The 21,490-nt window shown below is 42.9% G+C and overlaps 1 protein-coding gene across 2 annotated transcripts in view; it reads right to left on the minus strand.

Annotated features, from left to right (window-relative positions):
• The window catches only part of LOC143783389 (1-aminocyclopropane-1-carboxylate synthase-like protein 1), a 50,085-nt gene that overhangs the window by 11,031 nt on the left and 17,564 nt on the right, over positions 1-21,490 (minus strand). For both annotated transcript variants that reach the window (XM_077271807.1, XM_077271806.1), the window contains exons 2-3: positions 14,656-14,791; positions 14,390-14,449 (exon numbers count right to left, since the gene is read on the minus strand). In XM_077271807.1, the coding sequence (XP_077127922.1) occupies positions 14,390-14,449; positions 14,656-14,791 (196 nt within the window). The remainder of the gene's footprint in view (positions 1-14,389; positions 14,450-14,655; positions 14,792-21,490) is intronic.

Genomic DNA, 21,490 nt, shown 5'->3' on the forward strand with positions numbered 1-21,490 from the left:
GATGTGTTAGGTACACCCCACGGCTACTTCTAGTTGCGGTGTTAGTTTAGGGTTGCGGTCAGTATAGGTTCCACTTACTCCAGAGAACGTCTCATGCGGCTCCTGGGTCACCGGATCATAACAGTACAACTGGCCAACAATGAGTTAAATGCATCTCAGAAGAAGGGAAGAAAGGTGTGGAGCTATTTTTTTTCTGTAGTCTGTTTTGTCTTTTCTTCCCGCTTTTCCTCTGGGTGACTGAGGAGTTTTGTGCTAGCATGGATGTTCAGGGATTAGTTCCTCGGGTAGATCAGCTTGCTGCTAGGGTACAAGGTATTTCAGATTATATTGTTCAAACTCCGGTTTTAGAGCCTAGGATTCCTACGCCTGATTTGTTTTTTGCGGACAGGTCCAAATTTTTGAGTTTTAAAAACAACTGTAAACTGTTTTTTGCTCTGAAACCTCGTTCCTCTAGTGATCCCATTCAGCAGGTTAAAATTGTCATCTCCCTACTGCGTGGCGATCCTCAGGATTGGGCATTTTCCCTGGAAGCTGGGAATTCGGCCTTGCTTAATGTAGACGCCTTTTTCCAGGCTCTAGGGTTATTATATGATGAACCAAATTCTGTGGATCATGCGGAAAAGACCTTGTTGGCCCTGTCACAGGGTCAAGAAGCGGCAGAATTGTTTTGTCAGAAATTTAGAAAATGGTCTGTGCTGACTAAATGGAATGAGGATGCTTTGGCGGCAATTTTCAGAAAGGGTCTTTCTGAATCTGTTAAGGATGTTATGGTGGGGTTTCCCACGCCTGTTGGCCTTAGTGACTATGTCTCTGGCCATTCAGATTGATCGGCGCTTGCGGGAGCGCAGATCTGTGCGCACTGTGGTGTTGTCCTCTGAGCAGATACCTGAACCTATGCAGAGTGACAGGATTCTGTCTAGAGCGGAACAACAAGGATTCAGACGTCAGAATAGGTTGTGTTTTTACTGTGGCGATCCTTCTCATGTCATTTCAGTCTGCCCTAAGCGTACAAAGAATCGCTAGTTCAGTACAACCTAAATTTCTGTTATCTGTGACCTTGATCTGCTCATTGTCGTCATTTTCTGTCATGGCGTTTGTGGATTCAGGCGCTGCTTTGAACTTAATGGACTTTGAATTTGCCAAGCGTTGTGGTTTCCCATTGCAGTCTTTGCAGAATCCTATTCCTTTCAGGGGCATTGATGCTACACCTTTGGCTAAAAATAAACCTCAGTTTTGGACACAGCTGACTATGTGCATGGCGCCGGCCCATCAGGAAGATTGTCATTTTCTGGTGTTGCATAATTTGCATGATGCTATTGTGCTGGGTTTTCCATGGTTGCAGGTACATAATCCGGTGTTGGATTGGAAATCTATGTCTGTGACTAGTTGGGGTTGTCAGGGGATTCATAATGACGTTCCTTTGATGTCAATCTCCTCTTCCGAAGTTCCAGAGTTTTTGTCTGATTTTCAGGATGTATTCGACGAGCCCAAGTCCAGTTCCCTTCCACCGCATAGGGACTGTGATTGTGCTATTGACTTGATTCCAGGCTGTAAGTTTCCCAAGGGCCGACTTTTCAACCTGTCTGTGCCTTAACATACCGCCATGCGGAGTTATGTTAAGGAGTCTTTGGAGAAAGGGCATATTTGGCCATCTTCTTCACCATTGGGAGCGGGATTTTTTTTTGTTGCTAAGAAGGATGGCTCCTTGAGACCCTGTATTGATTATCGCCTCTTGAATAAGATCACGGTCAAGTTTCAATACCCCTTGCCTTTGCTTTCCGATTTGTTTGCTAGGATTAAGGGGGCTAGTTGGTTTACTAAGATTGACCTTCGAGGGGCATTTAATCTGGTTCGTATTAAGCAGGGTGATGAATGGAAAACTGCGTTTAATACGCCCGAAGGCCATTTTGAATACCTTGTGATGCCATTCGGGCTCTCTAATGCTCCATCTGTTTTTCAGTCCTTCATGCATGATATCTTCCTGAGTTATCTTGATAAATTCATGATTGTATATTTGGATGACATTTTGATTTTTTCCGATGATTGGGAGTCTCATGTGAAACAGGTCAGGATGGTATTTCAGATCCTTCGTGATAATGCTTTATTTGTGAAGGGGTCTAGGTGTCTCTTTGGAGTGCAGAAGGTTTCTTTTTTGGGCTTTATTTTTTCTCCCTCATCTATAGAGATGGATCCGGTTAAGGTTCAGGCCATTCATGATTGGATTCAGCCCACTTCCGTGAAGAGCCTTCAGAAATTTTTGGGCTTTGCTAATTTTTATCGCCGTTTCATTGCTAACTTCTCCATTGTGGTTAAACCCCTGACCGATTTGACGAAGAAGGGCGCTGATGTGACGAATTGGTCCTCTGCGGCTGTCTCTGCCTTTCAGGAGCTTAAACGCCGATTTTCTTCGGCCCCGGTGTTGCGTCAGCCGGATGTTTCTCTTCCGTTTCAGGTTGAGGTTGACGCTTCTGAGATTGGGGCAGGGGCCGTTTTGTCTCAGAGGAATTCTGATGGTTCCGTGATGAAACCTTGTGCCTTCTTTTCCCGTAAGTTTTCACCTACTGAACGCAATTATGATGTCGGCAATCGGGAGTTATTGGCTATGAAGTGGGCGGTTGAGGAATGGCGACATTGGCTTGAGGGAGCCAAGCACCGTATTGTGGTCTTGACCGATCATAAAAATCTAATTTACCTCGAGTCTGCCAAACGGTTGAATCCTAGACAGGCTCGATGGTCCCTGTTTTTCTCCCGTTTTGATTTCGTGGTCTCGTATCTTCCTGGTTCTAAGAATGTTAAGGCTGATGCCCTCTCTAGGAGTTTTTTGCCTGATTCTCCTGAGGTCCTTGAACCGGTCGGCATTCTGAAGGAAGGGGTGGTCCTTTCTGCCATTTCCCCTGATTTACGACGGGTTCTTCAGGAATTTCAGGCTGACAAACCTGACCGCTGTCCACTGGGGAAACTGTTTGTTCCTGATAGATGGACTAGTAGAGTGATTTCTGAGGTTCATTTGTTGAGGGAGGATTTAAAGTGATCCTTCACGGTTAACCCAGTGATTTCCAAATTAATATATAAGGTGTTGCCGGCAACTGAAAATGACCAGACGGAGACGTGTGTCTCTGTATGGGGGATCGAGCTGATCTCTGGCCCCCGTTTATTCTGCATGACTATATCACAGTCATAGAAATTACACTTCAACCAATCAGCATAAGAACACGCTCACGGTTCTTAGCCTATAAGAATACAGGAACAATCTGTGCGTCAAAGTTTTGTAGAACAATACACCCTCAGTCTCATGTTCTACCGAGGTTGCAACAATCAAGGTCTCATCAAAATCTCATAACAGCTGTAACCTTTAGCCTACTAACAAAATTTATATCAAAACAACAAAATGGAGTCGAAAAGCACAAAATGGAGATTCTTTCTTAATTTCTTCCTTCACACATTGTTCTGTGTTGGCTGGCCATCCTGGTATTTTTGGTACCAGAGATTTGGTTGGTAGGTCCTTTTGGTGGCCTTCTTTGTCGCGTGATGTGCGTTCTTTTGTGCAGTCCTGTGGGACTTGTGCGCGGGCCAAGCCTTGTTGTTCCCGTGCTAGTGGGTTGCTTTTGCCTTTGCCGGTCCCTGAGAGGCCCTGGACGCATATTTCTATGGATTTTATTTAAGATCTTCAGGTTTCCCAGAGGATGTCGGTTATCTGGGTGGTTTGTGACCGGTTCTCCAAGATGGTTCATTTGGTGCCTTTGCCTAAATTGCCTTCCTCTTCTGATTTGGTTCCGTTGTTTTTTCAGAATGTGGTTCGTTTGCATGGTATTCCGGAGAATATTGTGTCCGACAGAGGTTCCCAGTTTGTTTCTAGGTTTTGGCGGGCCTTTTGCGCTAGGCTGGGCATTGATTTGTCTTTTTCTTCCGTATTTCATCCTCAGACAAATGGCCAAACCGAGCGAACTAATCAGACTTTGGAAACTTATTTGAGATGCTTTGTGTCTGCTGATCAGGATGATTGGGTGGCTTTCTTGCCATTGGCCGAGTTTGCCCTTAATAATCGGGCTAGTTCGGCTACCTTGGTTTCGCCCTTCTTTTGTAATTTTGGTTTTCATCCTCGTTTTTCTTCAGGGCAGGTTGAGCCTTCTGATTGTCCTGGTGTGGATTCTGTCGTTGACAGGTTGCAGCAGATATGGGCTCATGTGGTGGACAATTTGGTGTTGTCTCAGGAGGAGGCTCAACGTTTTGCTAACCGTCGTCGGCGTGTTGGTTCCCGGCTTCGGGTTGGGGATTTGGTCTGGTTGTCTTCCCGTCATGTTCCTATGAAGGTTTCTTCCCTTAAGTTTAAGCCTCGGTTTATTGATCCTTATAGGATTTCTGAGATTATCAATCCGGTGTCTTTTCGTTTGGCCCTTCCGGCCTCTTTTGCCATCCATAATGTTTTCCATAGATCTTTGTTGTGGAAATATGTGGTGCCCATTGTTCCCTCTGTTGATCCTCCTGCCCCTGTGTTGGTTGATGGGGAGTTGGAGTATGTGGTTGAGAAGATTTTGGATTCTCGTTTTTCGAGGCGGAAGCTTCAGTATCTGGTCAAATGGAAGGGTTATGGCCAGGAGGATAATTCTTGGGTTTTTGCTGATGTTCATGCTGCTGATTTGGTCCGTGCCTTTCATCTGGCTCGTCCTGATCGGCCTGGGGGCTCTGGTGAGGGTTCATTGACCCCTCTTCAAGGGGGGGGGGTACTGTTGTGAATTCTGCTCTTGGGCTCCCTCCGGTGGTTGTTGGTGGTAGTGCAGTGGTCTCTGGGTTGTAATCTAGGGCAGGTGTTTCTGCTGATTGCAGCTCTGTTAGGTATGCAGGATCCATGATTCCCTGCCAGTTGTCCATTGTACTTGGAGGTGTTACATCTCTGTCTGGTTCCTCCTGCTCTGCTGTCAATCCAGCTAAAGATAAGTTCTGATTTTTGTCTCTGCTGCACACATGCTGTGTGCTTTACAGTTCAGTTCAATTCATTGTGTTTTTGTCCAGCTTAGACTGTGTTTGGATATTTTCAGTCATGTTGGATTCTCAGGAGATGCAGATGTATATCCCATGTCTTTAGTTAGATGTGGTGTTTGTATTCTCTGCTGTGGATTTTTGTAGGAATTTAATACTGACCGCTTAGTACTCTGTCCTATCCTATTCTATTTAGCTAGAGGTGCCTCTTTTGCTAAATTCTGTCTTCTGCCTGTGTGTGTCATTACTCTTATATTCACAGTCAATATTTGTGGGGGGCTGCCTATCCTTTTGGGTTTCTGCTCTGAGGCAAGATAGAATTCCCATTTCCATCTTTAAGGGTATTTAGTCCTCCAGCTGTGTCGAGGTGTCTAGGATGTGTTAGGTACACCCCACGGCTACTTCTAGTTGCGGTGTTAGTTTAGGGTTGCGGTCAGTATAGGTTCCACTTACTCCAGAGAACGTCTCATGCGGCTCCTCGGTCACCGGATCATAACAGGGCCCATTATATATGGAGCAATATATGGGGCCCATTCTGTTTTGAAGCAATATATGGAGCCCATGATACACTGGAGAATTATATCGGGCCCATTATACTGTTTGGAGCACTATGTGGGGCTCATTATTCTATATGGAGCACTATGTGGTGCCCATAATACTTTGGAAAAAAAAAAAAATCAGCTCACCAGTCTCAGAAGAAATCCAATATTCCTCCACGCACGGAGCGCCCTGATCAGCGTGGAGTTTCATGGAATTAAAACATCAGTTTTATTGGAGACATATTTTAAAACCAGTATTAGGCTGCATACATCATGGGAATGGGGTCCCTGGTGGTCCAAACCGACGCGTTTCGACCACTAAGGTCTTATTCATGGTGTGAAACCAGACCCGCATCGCTAGTGTTAAATAGAACATACAGGAAACAGGTGCAGTAATTAACAACATCAGGAGAGCGGCCAGAAACTCCCCAAACAATTAACCATTTAGAAACCACATGAATTCTTAAGAATATAACATTTACTGAAATACCTTGTGATAATTAAATAGTAAATTGCAAAAACCGCGGTAATAAAACCAGCAAACATGACAATGGTGGTTATTTTGCTAGTAAGAAAACCTGCTGGAAAAACTAGAATTAATTAGGACTAACGAAAAAATACCAAAATAATTATTCTTAACTCAAACAAAAAAAAAAAACACTCCTCGAAAAAATGAGTCAAGCTGCAGGATTAAATCCAACCGTTTGTTTAAACCTAACGGCACTCGTGTCTGCAGATTAAAGATCCAAAAGGATTCTGGGTTTAACACTTTGTCGAAAAAAAACCTCTCCTGCATCCTCACTATAAAATTCAGCATCAGAAGTATGCAAAAGAACATCTAAACAAGCCTGATGTATTTTGAAAACAAGTCCTGTGGACCGATGAGGTTAAAATAGTACTCTTTGGCCACAATGATTAAAGGTTTGTGTGGAGTAAAAAAAAAGCACTGAATTTCAGGAAAAATTTTTATCTCTAACCATTAAGCTTGAGGGTGGCTCAATCATGCTTTGGGGTTGTTCTGTAGCCAATGGCACGGAGAACATTTCACTGGTAGAGGGAAGAATGGATTCAATGAAATTTCAACAAATTCTTTTTTTTTTAAATTCGTTTATTAAAACACTTAATTCACATGTACATACACATTTTACACATTTCCAGGTCAGTGCAGATACATCATAATGATAGATTCATTCACATAATGTTATATACACCGATCGGATTATGCATAGTTAAGATACAATAGTATGTCACATATACTGAAAATCCTAAAACTCAACCTATCTTACTGCCTAAACAAAACAATCTCCACCACATTAGCATAACGGTTTTAGTGCTCAGCGTGAATCGCACAGTTTCTCAACTCTTTACTATACTGAATCTAGGCCCTTAACTACGTGGTGACACGGTGAGGTACGACGAGTTCCATAGGTCCCAGATTTTATTAAATTTCTCTAAACAACCTCTATTCTGGTATAAGGTGCGTTCATATGGCACAATCAGATTCACCAAGTCTATCCAGGCCCTAAGGGACGGATGTGAAGTGCCCATCCAACGCAGGGCAATCAATTTCCTTGCCAGAAAAAGTGTCTCCCTCAAAAAAATTTGAACATGGTGGCCCCACATCTCCTCCTCCAGTATCCCAAACAAACACACTGACGGGGTCAAGGGAACAGGAATATGTACAAGGGAAGTCAACAACGAGGCCACCTCTCTCCAATAAGACATAATAACTGGACACTCCCATATCATGTGTATGAAATCCGCCTCCTCCATATGACATCTAGTACATTCTGAAGATCGGGACCACCCAATTTTAAATAGCCGCAATGGGGTTAGATATGATTGATGCAGAATATATAACTGTATCATTTTATTGTTAGCTGAGGGCGACACCTTGGTTGGGGACTCAAGGGCCATCTCCCAGTCCTCACCTTGTAAGTCGGGTATCAGGACCCTCCACTTTTCCCTTATTGGCAACAAGGTGGCATCAGCACCCACGGACAACATATAAGTATACAATGCAGAGATGAGACCACGGGGTCCCTGTGACTTGAAAATCCCTATCAGTGGGAAAGAGGATATTACCTGTGCCACTTCCACATTTCGAAGATGTGACTGAATCGCCGATCTAAGTTGAAGATATCGGAAGAACTGAGGCCTTGGTATATCATGCTTATGTTGGATTTGTTCAAAGGACATTAGGGTTCCCTGTTCATAAATATCATTAAGCGACAATACACCATGCGACTTCCAGAATTGAGCGGAAGGGTGATTCAGTAAGCTCGGGAAATATTCACTATCCCATAATGGCATTTCAGCTACAACACCATCAAAACGGATTACCTTTTTCACTTGCCGCCAAATCAACCTTGCCAACCGAAGCAAAGGCAATAATCTAGGGACAGAGGGTTTGTTTATTTCCAAGAAACCCAACGGGCAGCTAATCTTGGCAGCATGGGCCAGATGGTTCTCTGAGTTCGGTAAATTTCCCCCAGGCATCCATTTTCCCAGAGCTCTAAGCTGACCAGCTAAATAGTATAGAAAAAAATCTGGCAACGCCGCCCCTCCCATTTGCTTAGATCTGTGTAAGGTGGATAATTTGAGTTTGGGTCTAGCCCTCCCCCAAATAAAGGATGTAGTTAATGAGTTCAAGTTGGCAAAAAGGGATTTAGGAACCGGTACTGCACTATGTTGGAGGGAATAATTAAGCTTCGGGAGGAGTATCATTTTTATCAAATTTATGCGGCCCGAGACAGATAAAGGCAGTTTACTCCATATAGCAAATTTATGTTTAACGAACTCCAGCAACGGGAGAATATTAAATTGTAAATCCAGTTTACTATCTTTTGGTATAATTATTCCTAGGTATTTAAAGCTAGTGACAACCGGCAATAGGGACAGCGTAGTAAGGTGTGCTGCCGAGCCATGAAAGAGAGGCATCAAGGCAGATTTATCCCAGTTAATATATAATCCGGAACGTCTACTGAATCCTTCTATAGTAGTGATCACGTGTGGCAGGGTCTCCTCCACCTCATCAAGAAATACAACCATATCATCCGCATATAAACCGATAGTATCCACGCGGTCTGCTATCGTAATGCCCTTAACCAATGAGGAGGACCTCATACGAATCGCCAATGCCTCTATTGCAAGGGCAAACAAGGCCGGAGATAGAGGACATCCCTGGCGAGTCCCCCTCTTTAAGGAGAATGATTCAGAAATAGAATTATTAATAATTATCCGGGCTCTTAGTTTCAAATATAATGCTGCAATCCATTTTTGGAATTTAGGACCAAATTGAAATCGCTGTAAACATGCAGACAGAAAAGGCCATTCAAGAGAGTCAAATGCCTTAGCCGCGTCCAGCGAGGCCATGGCCCATTTATTCTCAGGTACCAACGTACTATATTGAACTATTGATTGAACCCTCCTGATATTAATAGAGGTACTCTTACCTGGCATAAAACCTGTCTGATCTGGATGTATTATATCTAATATTACCGTGTTTAATCTAGTAGCTAGAATTTTGGTGAAAATCTTATAGTCCACATTAACTAATGAAATAGGACGATAAGATCCACAGTCTAGGGGGTCCTTCCCTTCCTTTTTTAAGACTATGATATTTGCTTCATAATAAGAATCCGGCAAGGAACCACCCTCCCAAATCCCCCGAAACACTTTCAACAGAATTGGGACCAGAGCATCTCTATATTTTCTATATATTTCTATAGGGAAGCCGTCCGGACCAGGTGCCTTGCCAGAAGCCATGTCTGTTATGGCCTTGTTCACCTCGTCAAGAGTAAAGTCAGCGTCTAAAAAGGCTTGTTGTGCAGCATTCAACGTAGGGAATACTAAGTCTGATAAGTAATTTAGGCATTCCAAGGTATCAAAGTCTCCCTTGGAACTATACAGTTCTTTATAAAAATCGCAAAAGCATTGGAGTATGTCATCTGTCGAGGTTACTACAGAGTCGTCTGGCTTCCGGATTTTAAGTATAGTGTTGGACGTATTGTGCTGACGCACCATGTATGCTAGGAGTTTACTGGACTGATTTCCCAGTTCAAAGTATGTCTGTTTAGTAAAAAATAGTTTGCGCTTAGATTTGGTGTCAGTGTATTGACTATGGAGTCTGTGCAAGTGTAGCCACTCCGTCCTGTTCTCACTTGTCTGGTTAGCTACATAGGCCGCCTCAGAGTCTCTCAGTCGCTTGTCCATGTCATCGTCTTCCTTTGAGGTCTGTCGCTTAATATACGAGATGGTAGAAGACAAACAACCCCTCAGGTATGCTTTAAGGGCATCCCAAAGAATATTAATATTTTGCGGCATAGGGTGGGATGTAATAAAGCAGTCCAGTTGGTCAACAGTCCGGTCCTCTGGGCCTATTAACTTCAGCCAGAATGGATTTACTTTCCAAGTTATAATGTTCCTCACCCGACCCAACTTGAGTTTAAGGATCACTGGACTATGGTCTGAGACCCCTCTACTCCCATGACTCACCTCCCCCACCCGTACCGCCAATTCACTGGAGCCGAATATATAGTCCAAGCGAGACAAAGTGTGTCTGACAGACGAATGACAAGTAAATTCCCTTACATCGGGGTGATGTGTTCTCCAAAGATCTAACCAGCCAGTACCTTCCATGAATATTGACAATCGAGATTGGGAAGGACTTACATCTGTGGTCTCTCCATCGAGTCGGAGTCTATCCATACCTTCATTCATTAACATATTAAAATCTCCCATACACAGAACATGCGCATCTGGATAATTTAAAGCAAAGTCAACCGCTTTCTTGACAACCGACATATTAGCAGGAGGAGGGTTATATATACACATTATAATATAGTCCTCTGAATTCATATTCGCATACACAAACACAAAACGACCTTCCGGATCCCTCCGAACTTCTCTGACCTCCCATCTAATATCCTTATGGATTAACAAAGATACTCCTCTAGAATAACTAGTATGGAATGCGTGCACAGACCATTGTACCCAAGGCTTCTGCACATAACGGGCCGAGTCTCTAGTCAGATGTGTTTCAACCAAAGCTACTATATGAGGGCGATAACGTCTTATCTGAGAAAATACTTTGATTCTCTTACGAGGCGACCCAAGACCTCTCACATTCCAAGTCAGGCATGTTACATCAGACGCCATAACTCATCAGTTTAGAAAATATAGTATCACGTCGAGTGTCCGTCACGCCGGTGGTGGAGAAAAACATGGCAGTAATGTCTATAAAACTAACAGTAAACAAAACCAGAACATTGAAGAGCAAAAAATGCTTCTTAAGGGAGCAAAAATTTGTGCTCCGCATAACCCAGTCCAAAAAAGGGGATACCATCTCTGAACTCAGAGTTCGGTAACGTTGTTTCCCAGGACGCTGGCAAAGGAGCTCCCCTCATCAACAAGGAAAATCCGGTGAGAGAAATCCAAATTCTTGATAGAAAGAAACTAGAAAATCTCCCCGACGAGAGAATTCCTCCATTTGTAGATCCAGGTAAATATAAACAGCAGCCAACTCAGGATTTCTCTCCTCCCCTGTCCACTCCCACACATGACCGCAGCCACTCTTCAGCATCCGCCGGGGTGGTAAAGAAGGAAGAAGAACCCTTATACACGACTCTGAGTCTGGCAGGATAAAGCATTGAATACACGACATTTTTCTCTCTTAGTCGCTTCTTTATCTCCATGAACTGAGCCCGTTGTTTTTGTAGCTCCATAGAAAAATCTGGGAATATCGAGACAGTAGCGCTGTTAAATTTAATAGGGCTTTTTTGCCTCGCCATACGGAGAGCCGCATCTCTGTCTCTGGAATTAAGAAGGCGGGCCAAGAAGGGTCTCGGCGGAGCGCCTGGAGGAGGAGATTTTGTTGGGACCCTGTGGGCCCTTTCCACAGCAAATGTAGGGGAGAATTCATCTCCCAAAATATCTCTGAGCCAGCCCTCCAAGAATTTTTCAGGTTGTTGGCCTTCTGAGCGTTCCGGCAGGCCAATAATACGGATGTTATTTCGGCGTAGTCTGTTTTCCAAATCATCCGCCTTCTGTTTCCAAGCATTTATGGAGCCCGCCACTTTTGTCAATTTAGCTTCCATAGGTATAGAGTTATCCTCCAGGCGAGACACCCGTGTTTCAACCTCTGTAATACGACCCTTCATGGACTGCATATCTTGACGAAGGCGCCCCACCTCAGAGTGCACTTCCTCTATCTTCCCAGTTAGAGAGGTTTTAGTCAGTGATATTGCTTGCATCAGTTGTTCGGATGCCTGTCTCAGAGTTAAGTCCTCCTGATCTCCATCCTCCTCATCCTCGGAGGCACGATTTTGTAACTGGGTCTCAAATTTCCCCACAGGAGAAATATTATTCTTTTTTGAGCGCAAATTATCAGGGGGATCGGACCGTGTAAATTTTTTGAGCTTTTCAGTTGCACTTAGGTTTTTGGTGCGATGTGTGGTCGACATAGTGAGGATCAGTTTCTGCCCGAACAATGCACTAATATGGCACAATACACAAATAGCCTTTAGGGCCCTCTCAGCCGTGCACCACAAGGTTAATGATATATTATAATCCAGCCCAATGTATCCTCAGAAGGGAGAGGGATCCAGGAAGTAGGTTCAGCAGCAACCAAAAAGAGCGTAGTGTCTGTATTAATTCTCAGGATTACACCCAGGCAGCTGTGGTATATAATTAGATCATGGCAGGTCTGCGCCCACCGTGCAGGTAGCGGAGTGGGGGAGAAGTTCCAGTGTGGCAAGCGCCAGGACAAGTCAGCGTTATAAAGCGTTATACAGCACTGAGGGGGAGCCCGGGGCCCGTTTCTCAGGGCACACACCGTGAGACTCCCCTCCCGTACCTTGAAGAGCGGCATTGGAGCCCAGCCAGCTCTCTCCCGTGCTGCAGGATCAGCTTCGCGCCTTCCGCCGTCAGCGCGCGCAGTTAATGAAAATGGCCGCCGCCTCTTGCAGCTCCGTCCTCCGTCCAGGCTCTCCCGGAGACCACCCGACCGAAGCCGCACCTCGCAGCCTCTCTGAAGCCAGGCGCCTCCAGGCACCCAGGGGAGCACAGCGGTGGTTCGGAGGACCCTCGCGGGTAAGTATTAGCAGGGGTTTCAGGTCAGGATTATCGGAGCTCCAGCCGGACGCGTCCTCACAGCTCCACTACATCGCCACGCCCCAATTTCAACAAATTCTTGATGCAAACATAACACAATCTGTAAAAAAGCTGAAGTTGAAAAGAGGAGGACTTCAGCAAATGTCAAAATCCACAATAGACTACCTCAAATGGTGCAAGCTGAAGGTTTTACAATAACCCTCACAGTCCCCTAACCTGAACATCATTGAAAATTTGTGGCTAGACCTCAAAATAGCAGTGCATGTAAGATGACCCAAGAATATTACAGAACTGGAAAAATTTTCCAAGGAAGAATGGATGAAAATCCCTCAAGCAAGAATTGAAAGACACTTGGCTGGCTACAAGAAGAATTTACAAGCTGTGATACTTTCAAAAGCGGGAGCTACTAGGTACTAACCATGCAGGGTGCCCAAACTTCTGCATCGGCCCATTTTCCTTTTTGTAATTTTTAAAAATGTAAAAAAATTACAATATATATATATTTTCCTAAACTACAAAGGAAATGTGTCATCTTTAACTTTAGCCCTTTTAGAGATCATTTTATCTTCAACTTGTTAAATTGTTCAAAATAAAAGTTATTTTGACAAGGGGTGCCCAAACTTTTACATGCCACTGTATGCAGCCTAATACTGGTTTTAAAATACATCTCCAATAAAACGGATGTTTTGATTCCATGAAAATCCACGCTGGAGATCTTTCTCTCTTTACTATTTGCCATAATACTGTATCGAGCAATACATTGGTCTGATTATTCTTTATGCAGCGCTATGTGGTGCCCATAATACTTATTGGTGCAATTTATAGGGCTCATTATTCTGTATGGAGCAATATATAGGGCTCATTATTCTGTATGGAGCAACATATGGGGCTCATTATTCTGTATGGAGCAACATATGGGGCTCATTATTCTGTATGGAGCAACATATGGGGCTCATTATTCTGTATGGAGCAACATATGGGGCTCATTATTCTGTATGGAGCAACATATGGGGCTAATTATTCTGTATGGAGCAATATATGGGGCTCATTATTCTGTATGGAGCAATATATGGTGCTCATTATTCTGTATGGAGCAATATATGGGGCTCATTATTCTGTATGGAGCAATATATGGGGCTCATTATTCTGTATGGAGCAATATATGGTGCTCATTATTCTGTATGGAGCATTATATGAGGCTCATTATTCTGTATGGAGCATTATATAGGGCTCATTATTCTGTATGGAACAATATATGGGGCTCATTATTCTGCATGGAGCAATATATAGGGCTCATTATTCCGTATGGGGCAATATATTGTCTGGTTTCTGAGCTATTGTAGAATTTACAATAGATATCACTCATGGAATGTAAGTAGTAAGTGAAATCTTTGGCATTGTACTATAACTATATTTCTCTGCCGAATCTGTGCATCATGAATTGTGGTATGTGTTAAAGGGGCCCACGAAAACCTGGAGCCGGCCCTGGGTCTGAGACCCTGATTTCAGAGAGATGTCACTTATTAGGCGGTGTGCTGTTGTTTCAATACAATTAGTGTTTTATCAGCAGGACATAAAGTGTTTTTTTCTCTGCCAGAATAGCCGCCCTCGTGTCTCCTGGTCCAGCTGTGCCAATAGCATTATATATAATTAAATCTAATAAAAAGGAACTAAAATCAAATATAAGACACGTTTCCTATTAAAAAAAAACTATTAAATTCAAAGGATGGGGAAACTTGTGTTCCATCAGGATTACTCACCCTTTCTTTTAGCAAATCATAGCAGACCTTGTTTTCAGTTATCCCAATATTGACAAACCCCTAAAAAGAAAAGATAGGTATTTAACAGCTGGGAGGACAGAACAGACAAGACCATGAGAGAGAATGGTAAATTGGGCCATCCCTATGGCGGCCAAGAGGAAATTTAGAGAGATTTTGTGCTTATTTTATTCTGAGCAGCAAAGTCTTAGTCTATGGAGGTAAAGCCCCTTCCCACTATATGGACCACCGGGGTTGGAATAACTTACCTGAGGATTACTGTGCTTGTCATATGGATCCTGCAAACACATCATAAATCCCTGTTCCAAAACATCAATTTCTGAGACAAGTTCTCTTCCTCTTACTGAAAGACTTTCCATGTCGCTCACCTTCCTCCAGAAGCACCTGAAAGACTTTAAAGCTCAAAATGTGTGCTTAAAATCCATAAAACTTCATATTAGTATTTGTATAGGAACCATAAGGAACATCATTAAAGATAGTTCAGAGGAAGTACAACAGAATCTAATTGCACATGGCTGATGTTAGTTTATCATGTAGGAGGTCTAGGCGACCACCCAAGAAAACCTGGTGGCCCAAACATATGATGCACATTGTAGTTTTGCATCTCTAGAAAATTGCATCAAAAACTATGACAAATCTACATTTTGCAGAGATTCCTGGCTGTCAAGACATACAGAAAAACCCGTCAATAACTGTGTATATCCAAAATCCAGAAGTAGATCCACAGAGTAGTAGAGTGTGAGCTGCTATTTAGGTGTCTGTGTTTAGGGGGGTATGCAGTCCATAAGAGTAGACCGTATCTTCTCCGCATGTTTCCGAGCCCAGTCTGCACAGAAAACTCTGACCACATTCAACATCTATGAGATGAACTAGAACGTCAGCTAGAGCTTCTCCGCAAATGGCAATGCTTGACCTCAAACACTCTGTGGGCAAAAGTGGAGACCATTATGGCTTCAGAAGCAACAGCAGTAAAAGACCACTTGGTCCTTCCTCACACCTTTTAGCCTCTCAGGCTAGATACTCCCTATATAGACTTTCCTTGTCCTCAGGTGGACACTCATTTCACCGGCGATCTGTATGAACTGTCACACTTCCCTTTGAGCATTCTCAGACACAGACATCATCATCACTGCTCCCCGGTACAGGCGGTGGTCTCATGCTCCACTTAAGAATAGGCCAAACACCTTTCGAACTTACAAGGAAAACAGCTACCGGTACATCTCCATCTAGTTTCGAAAAACACTGTAAGAACTGATGATGGTCCATCACTCACACCCTCGCAGATCTAACGCTCGCCCAATCTGTTCTTTTCCCATTAAGATCTTCGAGAGCGGTGGTCCACCTTTCTACTTGATCACACTCATTGGCTGGGATAGTCTTACATCTTCAGATTAAAGAGTGTAAAACTAAGGACTGTATCCTAGAATGGTCCTCCAGACATCTGCATATAAGTCCAACACCATCCCAACTTCCAAAGCAGCGAGACCAGCGTTGCATTGCAAAAAGTCAGATCAAGTACTCACCAATGAAACAACCGTTATTCTGTCTTGTACTTTTGTCACGACGCGCTCTTCACGGCAAACACTACTACCTTCCTTAAATACATGCAGCTAAATCTGCCAAATAAGAATCCACACCTTGTCGGAAATCACTAGATGCATCCTGCTCAATCAGAAAATATATTAAAAATAAAACTAGTTCTCGCCAGGAGATTGGTTTCTTTCTAGGAGTTCTCCACTCCCTTCCAGGAAAGGAAATCATAGTGGGACAACTCCTCCTCGTTAATACTCCAATGATTTATGAATAATCATTTTTGCAATAAATAATAGGAAATAAATATGGAGGAATCCGAGAAACCAAATTACCAGTAAGAACTAATTATATTATCTCAAATCCGCAGAGCACCATGGAAAAAAATAGTAAAACATTATTTTATCCTCAGGGGACGTAAACTTCACATGTAGCCTTTTTGATCAAGTTGGATAAAGTATTTCTGGCTACCCTTGGTTAGTTCCCTGCAGGTGTTTTTCTAGGGTCTTAAAATCCTATTCCAGTCCCCCCCCCCCAATCCATTACCTTTCAGCAATGTAATGTATGTTCAATGCATGCATTAAAAAATAGTTACTGATCGCCATCTTTCAGCTGATGGCTGATCACTGATCAGCCGTTTCCAGCGCTATTCCGGCCCCTCTCCTGCATCATGTGACCGCAGCTTTTTTTTGCCAGCTTACACCACTGGCCATTAGATCCTCTCTTAATGTAAATCTATGAGAGCCTTGAACTTGAGAAAGGCGTTTTAGTGAGCCGACAAGTCGCAGCTGAAGTTGCTTGATCTAGGAGAGTACTGGAACAGTGCTGAAAACGGCAGAGGATGGCGACCAGTAAGCATTTTAATACAAGGGAATTACTGATATTAATCAATTATTGAAATAAGAAAAACACTGGCGTAGTACTTTGAAGATTAGGAGTCCAAATGCCAAGACATATGTCCAGAATCCCCACTTCATGCCAAAAACTAGCTATACATGTAAGGCCTATATACACTGGCTCAGCAGCACATTGTTCATGGATGGATAGGACTTTTTATTTTATTTTTTAACTACTGACCATACTGGAAAATACAGCCCTGATCATAAGCAGTCACAGGCAAAATACACAACCGTTACATCCAGTGACTTATGGCAGTTCTCTATATTCATCTTCTCCGTCCAGCCCAAGCCACCATGACGACTTCTTCCAGCCACAACTAGTGTCTGTAAAGTTTGCCACAAAGACATCTTGTGTTTCTCACATTTTACTTTAATATCCCCACCTTCTCAACACAAACTCCCTACCCTGAATCCGACATGGGCAGTTGGTATGGGTTTACCCAATAAATAAAAGTGGCCTTTACCACCCAAAAAGTTCCCATTTGCCAACAGCATTGTTATTCTTGTGTCTAAAGACCCCCATACACATTAGACTAATGTCAGCTGAACCTGACGATATCGAACACAGCTCTCCTGTGTATGGGAGTGTTGGTTGATAACGATCGGCAGAAGCATCGTTCGGCCAACAGCCATCTAATGTGAATGGCCAAGCTTAGTCTTGTGGTGCGTAAATTAACTAGTAAAGTCAAATTCTGTAGCTCACAAGTAGAGCATGTACTAGGTCCATAAGTAGCCAGTTGATGGTTGTAGAAGTATAAATTGTGTCCTCAGCAGATCAAGGGGCTCAAACAATGGGTAACTAATGACTCTTTATAGGCATAACCACTTATCAAGCTGGTCCCGTAAGCTGCCAGCATGTAAAATCATAGGAAGATTATGATAATGGTAATCCACAAAAAATAATAATAATTGTTACATCCATTGAGGATGGTTCTTTCCAAAGCTATTGAAAGGAGCTCCCAACTTCTTGGAGAATCTTCTCATAAGAAATAATCCCGAAGACACCATCTTAAAACATTGTAGCTACAATTGCTTGGTACTCCTTTGTATATGCTACAGGTGAAAAACAAGCAGACAGAGTGGTCTTTCTACATAATCAATCATTTTCATTTCCTTGACCATGTTTTTGAGAAATTAGAAGAATCATATAGAATGATGTTAGAGTTAGAAGTGACATCCAGGGTCATCGCGTCTAACCCCCTGCTCAATGCAGGATTCACTAAACCATCTCAGACAGATGTCTGTCCAGCCTCTGTTTGAAAACTTCCATTGAAGGAGAACTCACCACCTCTCATGGCCACCTGTTCCACTCATTGATCACCCTCATTGTAAAAAATGAGTTTTTAATATCTAATCTGTATCTTATCCCTTTTAGTTTCATTCCAAGAAATGTCCACAGTACTCTCATAAGGAGACAGGCAAATTAGAACAAGAAATTCACTTGGCAAAAATAGACTGAAAAATTAGAAAAAGCAACAGTTGCAAAAGTAGAGAAAAGGTTTCAACCTTTATGGTCTTCAACTTTGAGTTTTGGTCTCAGAAGCCTCAGTGAAGATATCTTCTGTAATTAGTGTTAGAGATAAAATCATGCAGATTAAATGGATCCATAGAGTGTAACTGACTCCTGCGAAGTTGAAAAATGTTATTTTATTTAACGGACTTTGGCTTAATCTCAAGCCAGGGTGACTTGATGGATCAATGATCTTGTGCAAGCCTAGATAGGTCCACCAGAGTCTTCCGGCATTATCTTGATAGCTTCAAGCCATTGAGTTGCTGGTCTTCCTATTCTTCTTGTTCCTTCTATCCTTCCAACCATGATGTCCTTCTCCAGTGATTGCTCTCTTCGTACGATGTGTCCCCAGTAGACAAGTCTTAGCTTGGTGATCTTTGCTTGAGTGACATGACTAGCTTGATTTGTTCCAATATTGATTTGTTTTTTCTTCTTGCCATCCATGGTATTGATGACATTCTTCTTCAGCATCACATTCCGAAGATGTCGATTCTTCTCCTGACCTATTTTTTATCGTCCAGTTTTCTCATCCATATATTACTACAGAAAAGACTAAACTACGTACAGTACGAGCCGTGTCTTCATGGCCAGTGAAATGTTCCTTGATTTAAAGACCTTGTCCAGTCACTTCATTGTTGATTTGCCCATAGCTATTTGCCTATTGACTTCCGGTGTCTTCGCTGGATCTTGAGTGATCATTGATTAGAGTAGGTTGATGTCCTTTACAACTTCCAGTTTGTCACCGTCCATATCAAATAAGGTTGAAAAAGCTCCAGTGATACATATGGTGGCAAAGGCTTTTTCAGAAGATATGGAAATCCCATGTGATTCAGGTCTTTTGGTCAGGAGTCATTGGTTTACTAAATACCAAACTGGAATTTCAAAGTTATTTTCCCTGGCAAATAACCTACTGGGTCTAGTAAGAGAGCTTATTCCTACTAAATATGGCAGAATATTGTACAGACTTCTAATGATTTATGCCAGAAAGTCTATATTTTTTAATTGGAAGCCTCCAAAGATCTCCTCCGTTCAACACTGAGCACAAATAGTGAAAATTTCCCTACGGACATTGTATATACGCAGCTTTAAATTGTAAAGCGCTGCAGAATATGTTGGCGCTGTATATATAATAATAGTTATTATTAGATCTCCAGACTGATTTCTTCAAATATGGGACCCATGGATTAATGCTCGAACAGCCCTCGCAGACTAGGGCAGATAATATTGGATGTAAGAGGCGTAGCGTTTTCTACATCGACATAGATGCCAACTATTAATGTCGAATGACCGGTTTAACGAATATCTCCCTGTACTAAGTGTTCTGTCTTCTTGCATATGTTTTATGCATATTTAAACACGTTCTGCCTGTAATGTGAATGTTCCTGCTTGTTTTGTAAAGGTGCATGCCAAATCTTGGCACTTGCAAATTGTTTAAAAAATATAATAAAACAGGAACGGAAATGGCCACTACACAGTTTACATAGCTGCGTTGTTGTTGGAGTGTGAGGCACACTGTCATTAAGGAAATATATTTATTACATTTAATTCAAAATGAAATTTATTAAAAACATACATCTAATGTAAAGGCATAAAAATATATACTCTGGACCAGTGAGTATTGACATCATTTACTGACAGGTATAAAAGTATGGAAAAAAAAGAGTATAAAAAGTCAACAATACTGAAAATGGATACTTCAATAAAAACCGGATCCAAAACGGTAAATATAATACATATAGTATGTAAAATGGACCACAAACAAAAAATTATACAGCAATATAAGGGCTGGGAGAAGATATCAAATATACCAAGTACAGAAGTGGATGTAGGAGTCAACACAAGTAAAAATGCACCTTGGCGTATAGAGAACCTCAACAGTCCAAGAAAACACACCTGACTTGCGTTTCGCACCTAGCTTCTTCAGAGGGTATTAAAAATGTTCAATAGTGAAATGGCACGCGAGTATCTTTAGATCAAAAATATCTTGAGGCCTCATTCCCTCTCTAATAGGACTAGCGCAGGGAGATCAGCGGTGTGAAAAGATAAGAGAATCTGATGGAACTGTTCAACTGTAGCAAATCTGGCGCTGACTGGGTACGACGGTGTCATGAGCAATGTTTTGGGTTTCTTGACCTTGGAGTGAGTTAGGCTAGGTTCAGATTGCGTTAGTGCAATCCCTTTAGCGCGAGCGCTAGCGGATTGCGCTAACGCAATGTCTTTTTCGGGGCCGCGTTCAGGGGTCGCGTTAACGTCCCCGCTCTCGCAGATCCCCGATCTGCGAGAGCGGGGAACGGACCTCTGGCGCGCCGCGGACGCTGCAAGCAGCGTCCGAGGCGCGCTACAAAAGACCGGCACATCGCTAGCGCGTGCCGAAAATGACACGCGCTAGCAATGCGCTCTAACATTGCCGGCAATGGGAGCGCTAACGGACGCGGTGCACGGCGTTAATTTCGCCGTGCAACGCTGTCCGTTAGCGCTATCCCATTAACACAATGGGAACCTAGCCTTACCTGTATGATGGAAGGAAGGAGCACTATTTGTTTTTTGGAGCAAAAAATAGTGCTAGAATAGTTTGCGGGCGACATTTGCGGAGCTCCGAAGATGCCAGAACAGCAGGAAAATCCCAAAAGTGACCCCACTGTAGAAACTGCATCACTCAATTAATTCATTTATGGCTGCAGTGACTATTTTGTAACATCCGCGCCAGGCTTTTTTTTCTGGAAAATTGCAAATCTGACAGTCTAGTGCCCATACATTGGATCCCCATACAGTGTAGAGCCCCCATATAGTGTAGCTCCCACATTGTGCCCAGCTTGTGCTTCTGACGACACACACCCTGTAAATTGTTAAGTGCCTTCTCTCCATTACAATAATTCCAAACATGTGGCCGCTTACTGTGATTTAGACACAGTGGGGCTCAGAAGGAGGGGGGCATTTGGATTTGGGTGTGCAGAATTCACTGGATTTTATTTGAGGCGGTTGGAGCCATGTCGCTTTTCCAAGTCTACCAGTAATGTGGCAACCCCCTATATTTCCAGTGACAGATGACGGACCTGAGTGGGGACTAGTTTTGTATGGGATAAATAAGGGGTTTTATAGGTAACACTTTGGGGTGCATTATATTTTTTATTGCTTCCAGTATAA

This window comes from Ranitomeya variabilis, chromosome 6 (genome assembly GCF_051348905.1).
Source record: "Ranitomeya variabilis isolate aRanVar5 chromosome 6, aRanVar5.hap1, whole genome shotgun sequence".
Lineage (NCBI taxonomy): Eukaryota > Metazoa > Chordata > Amphibia > Anura > Dendrobatidae > Ranitomeya > Ranitomeya variabilis.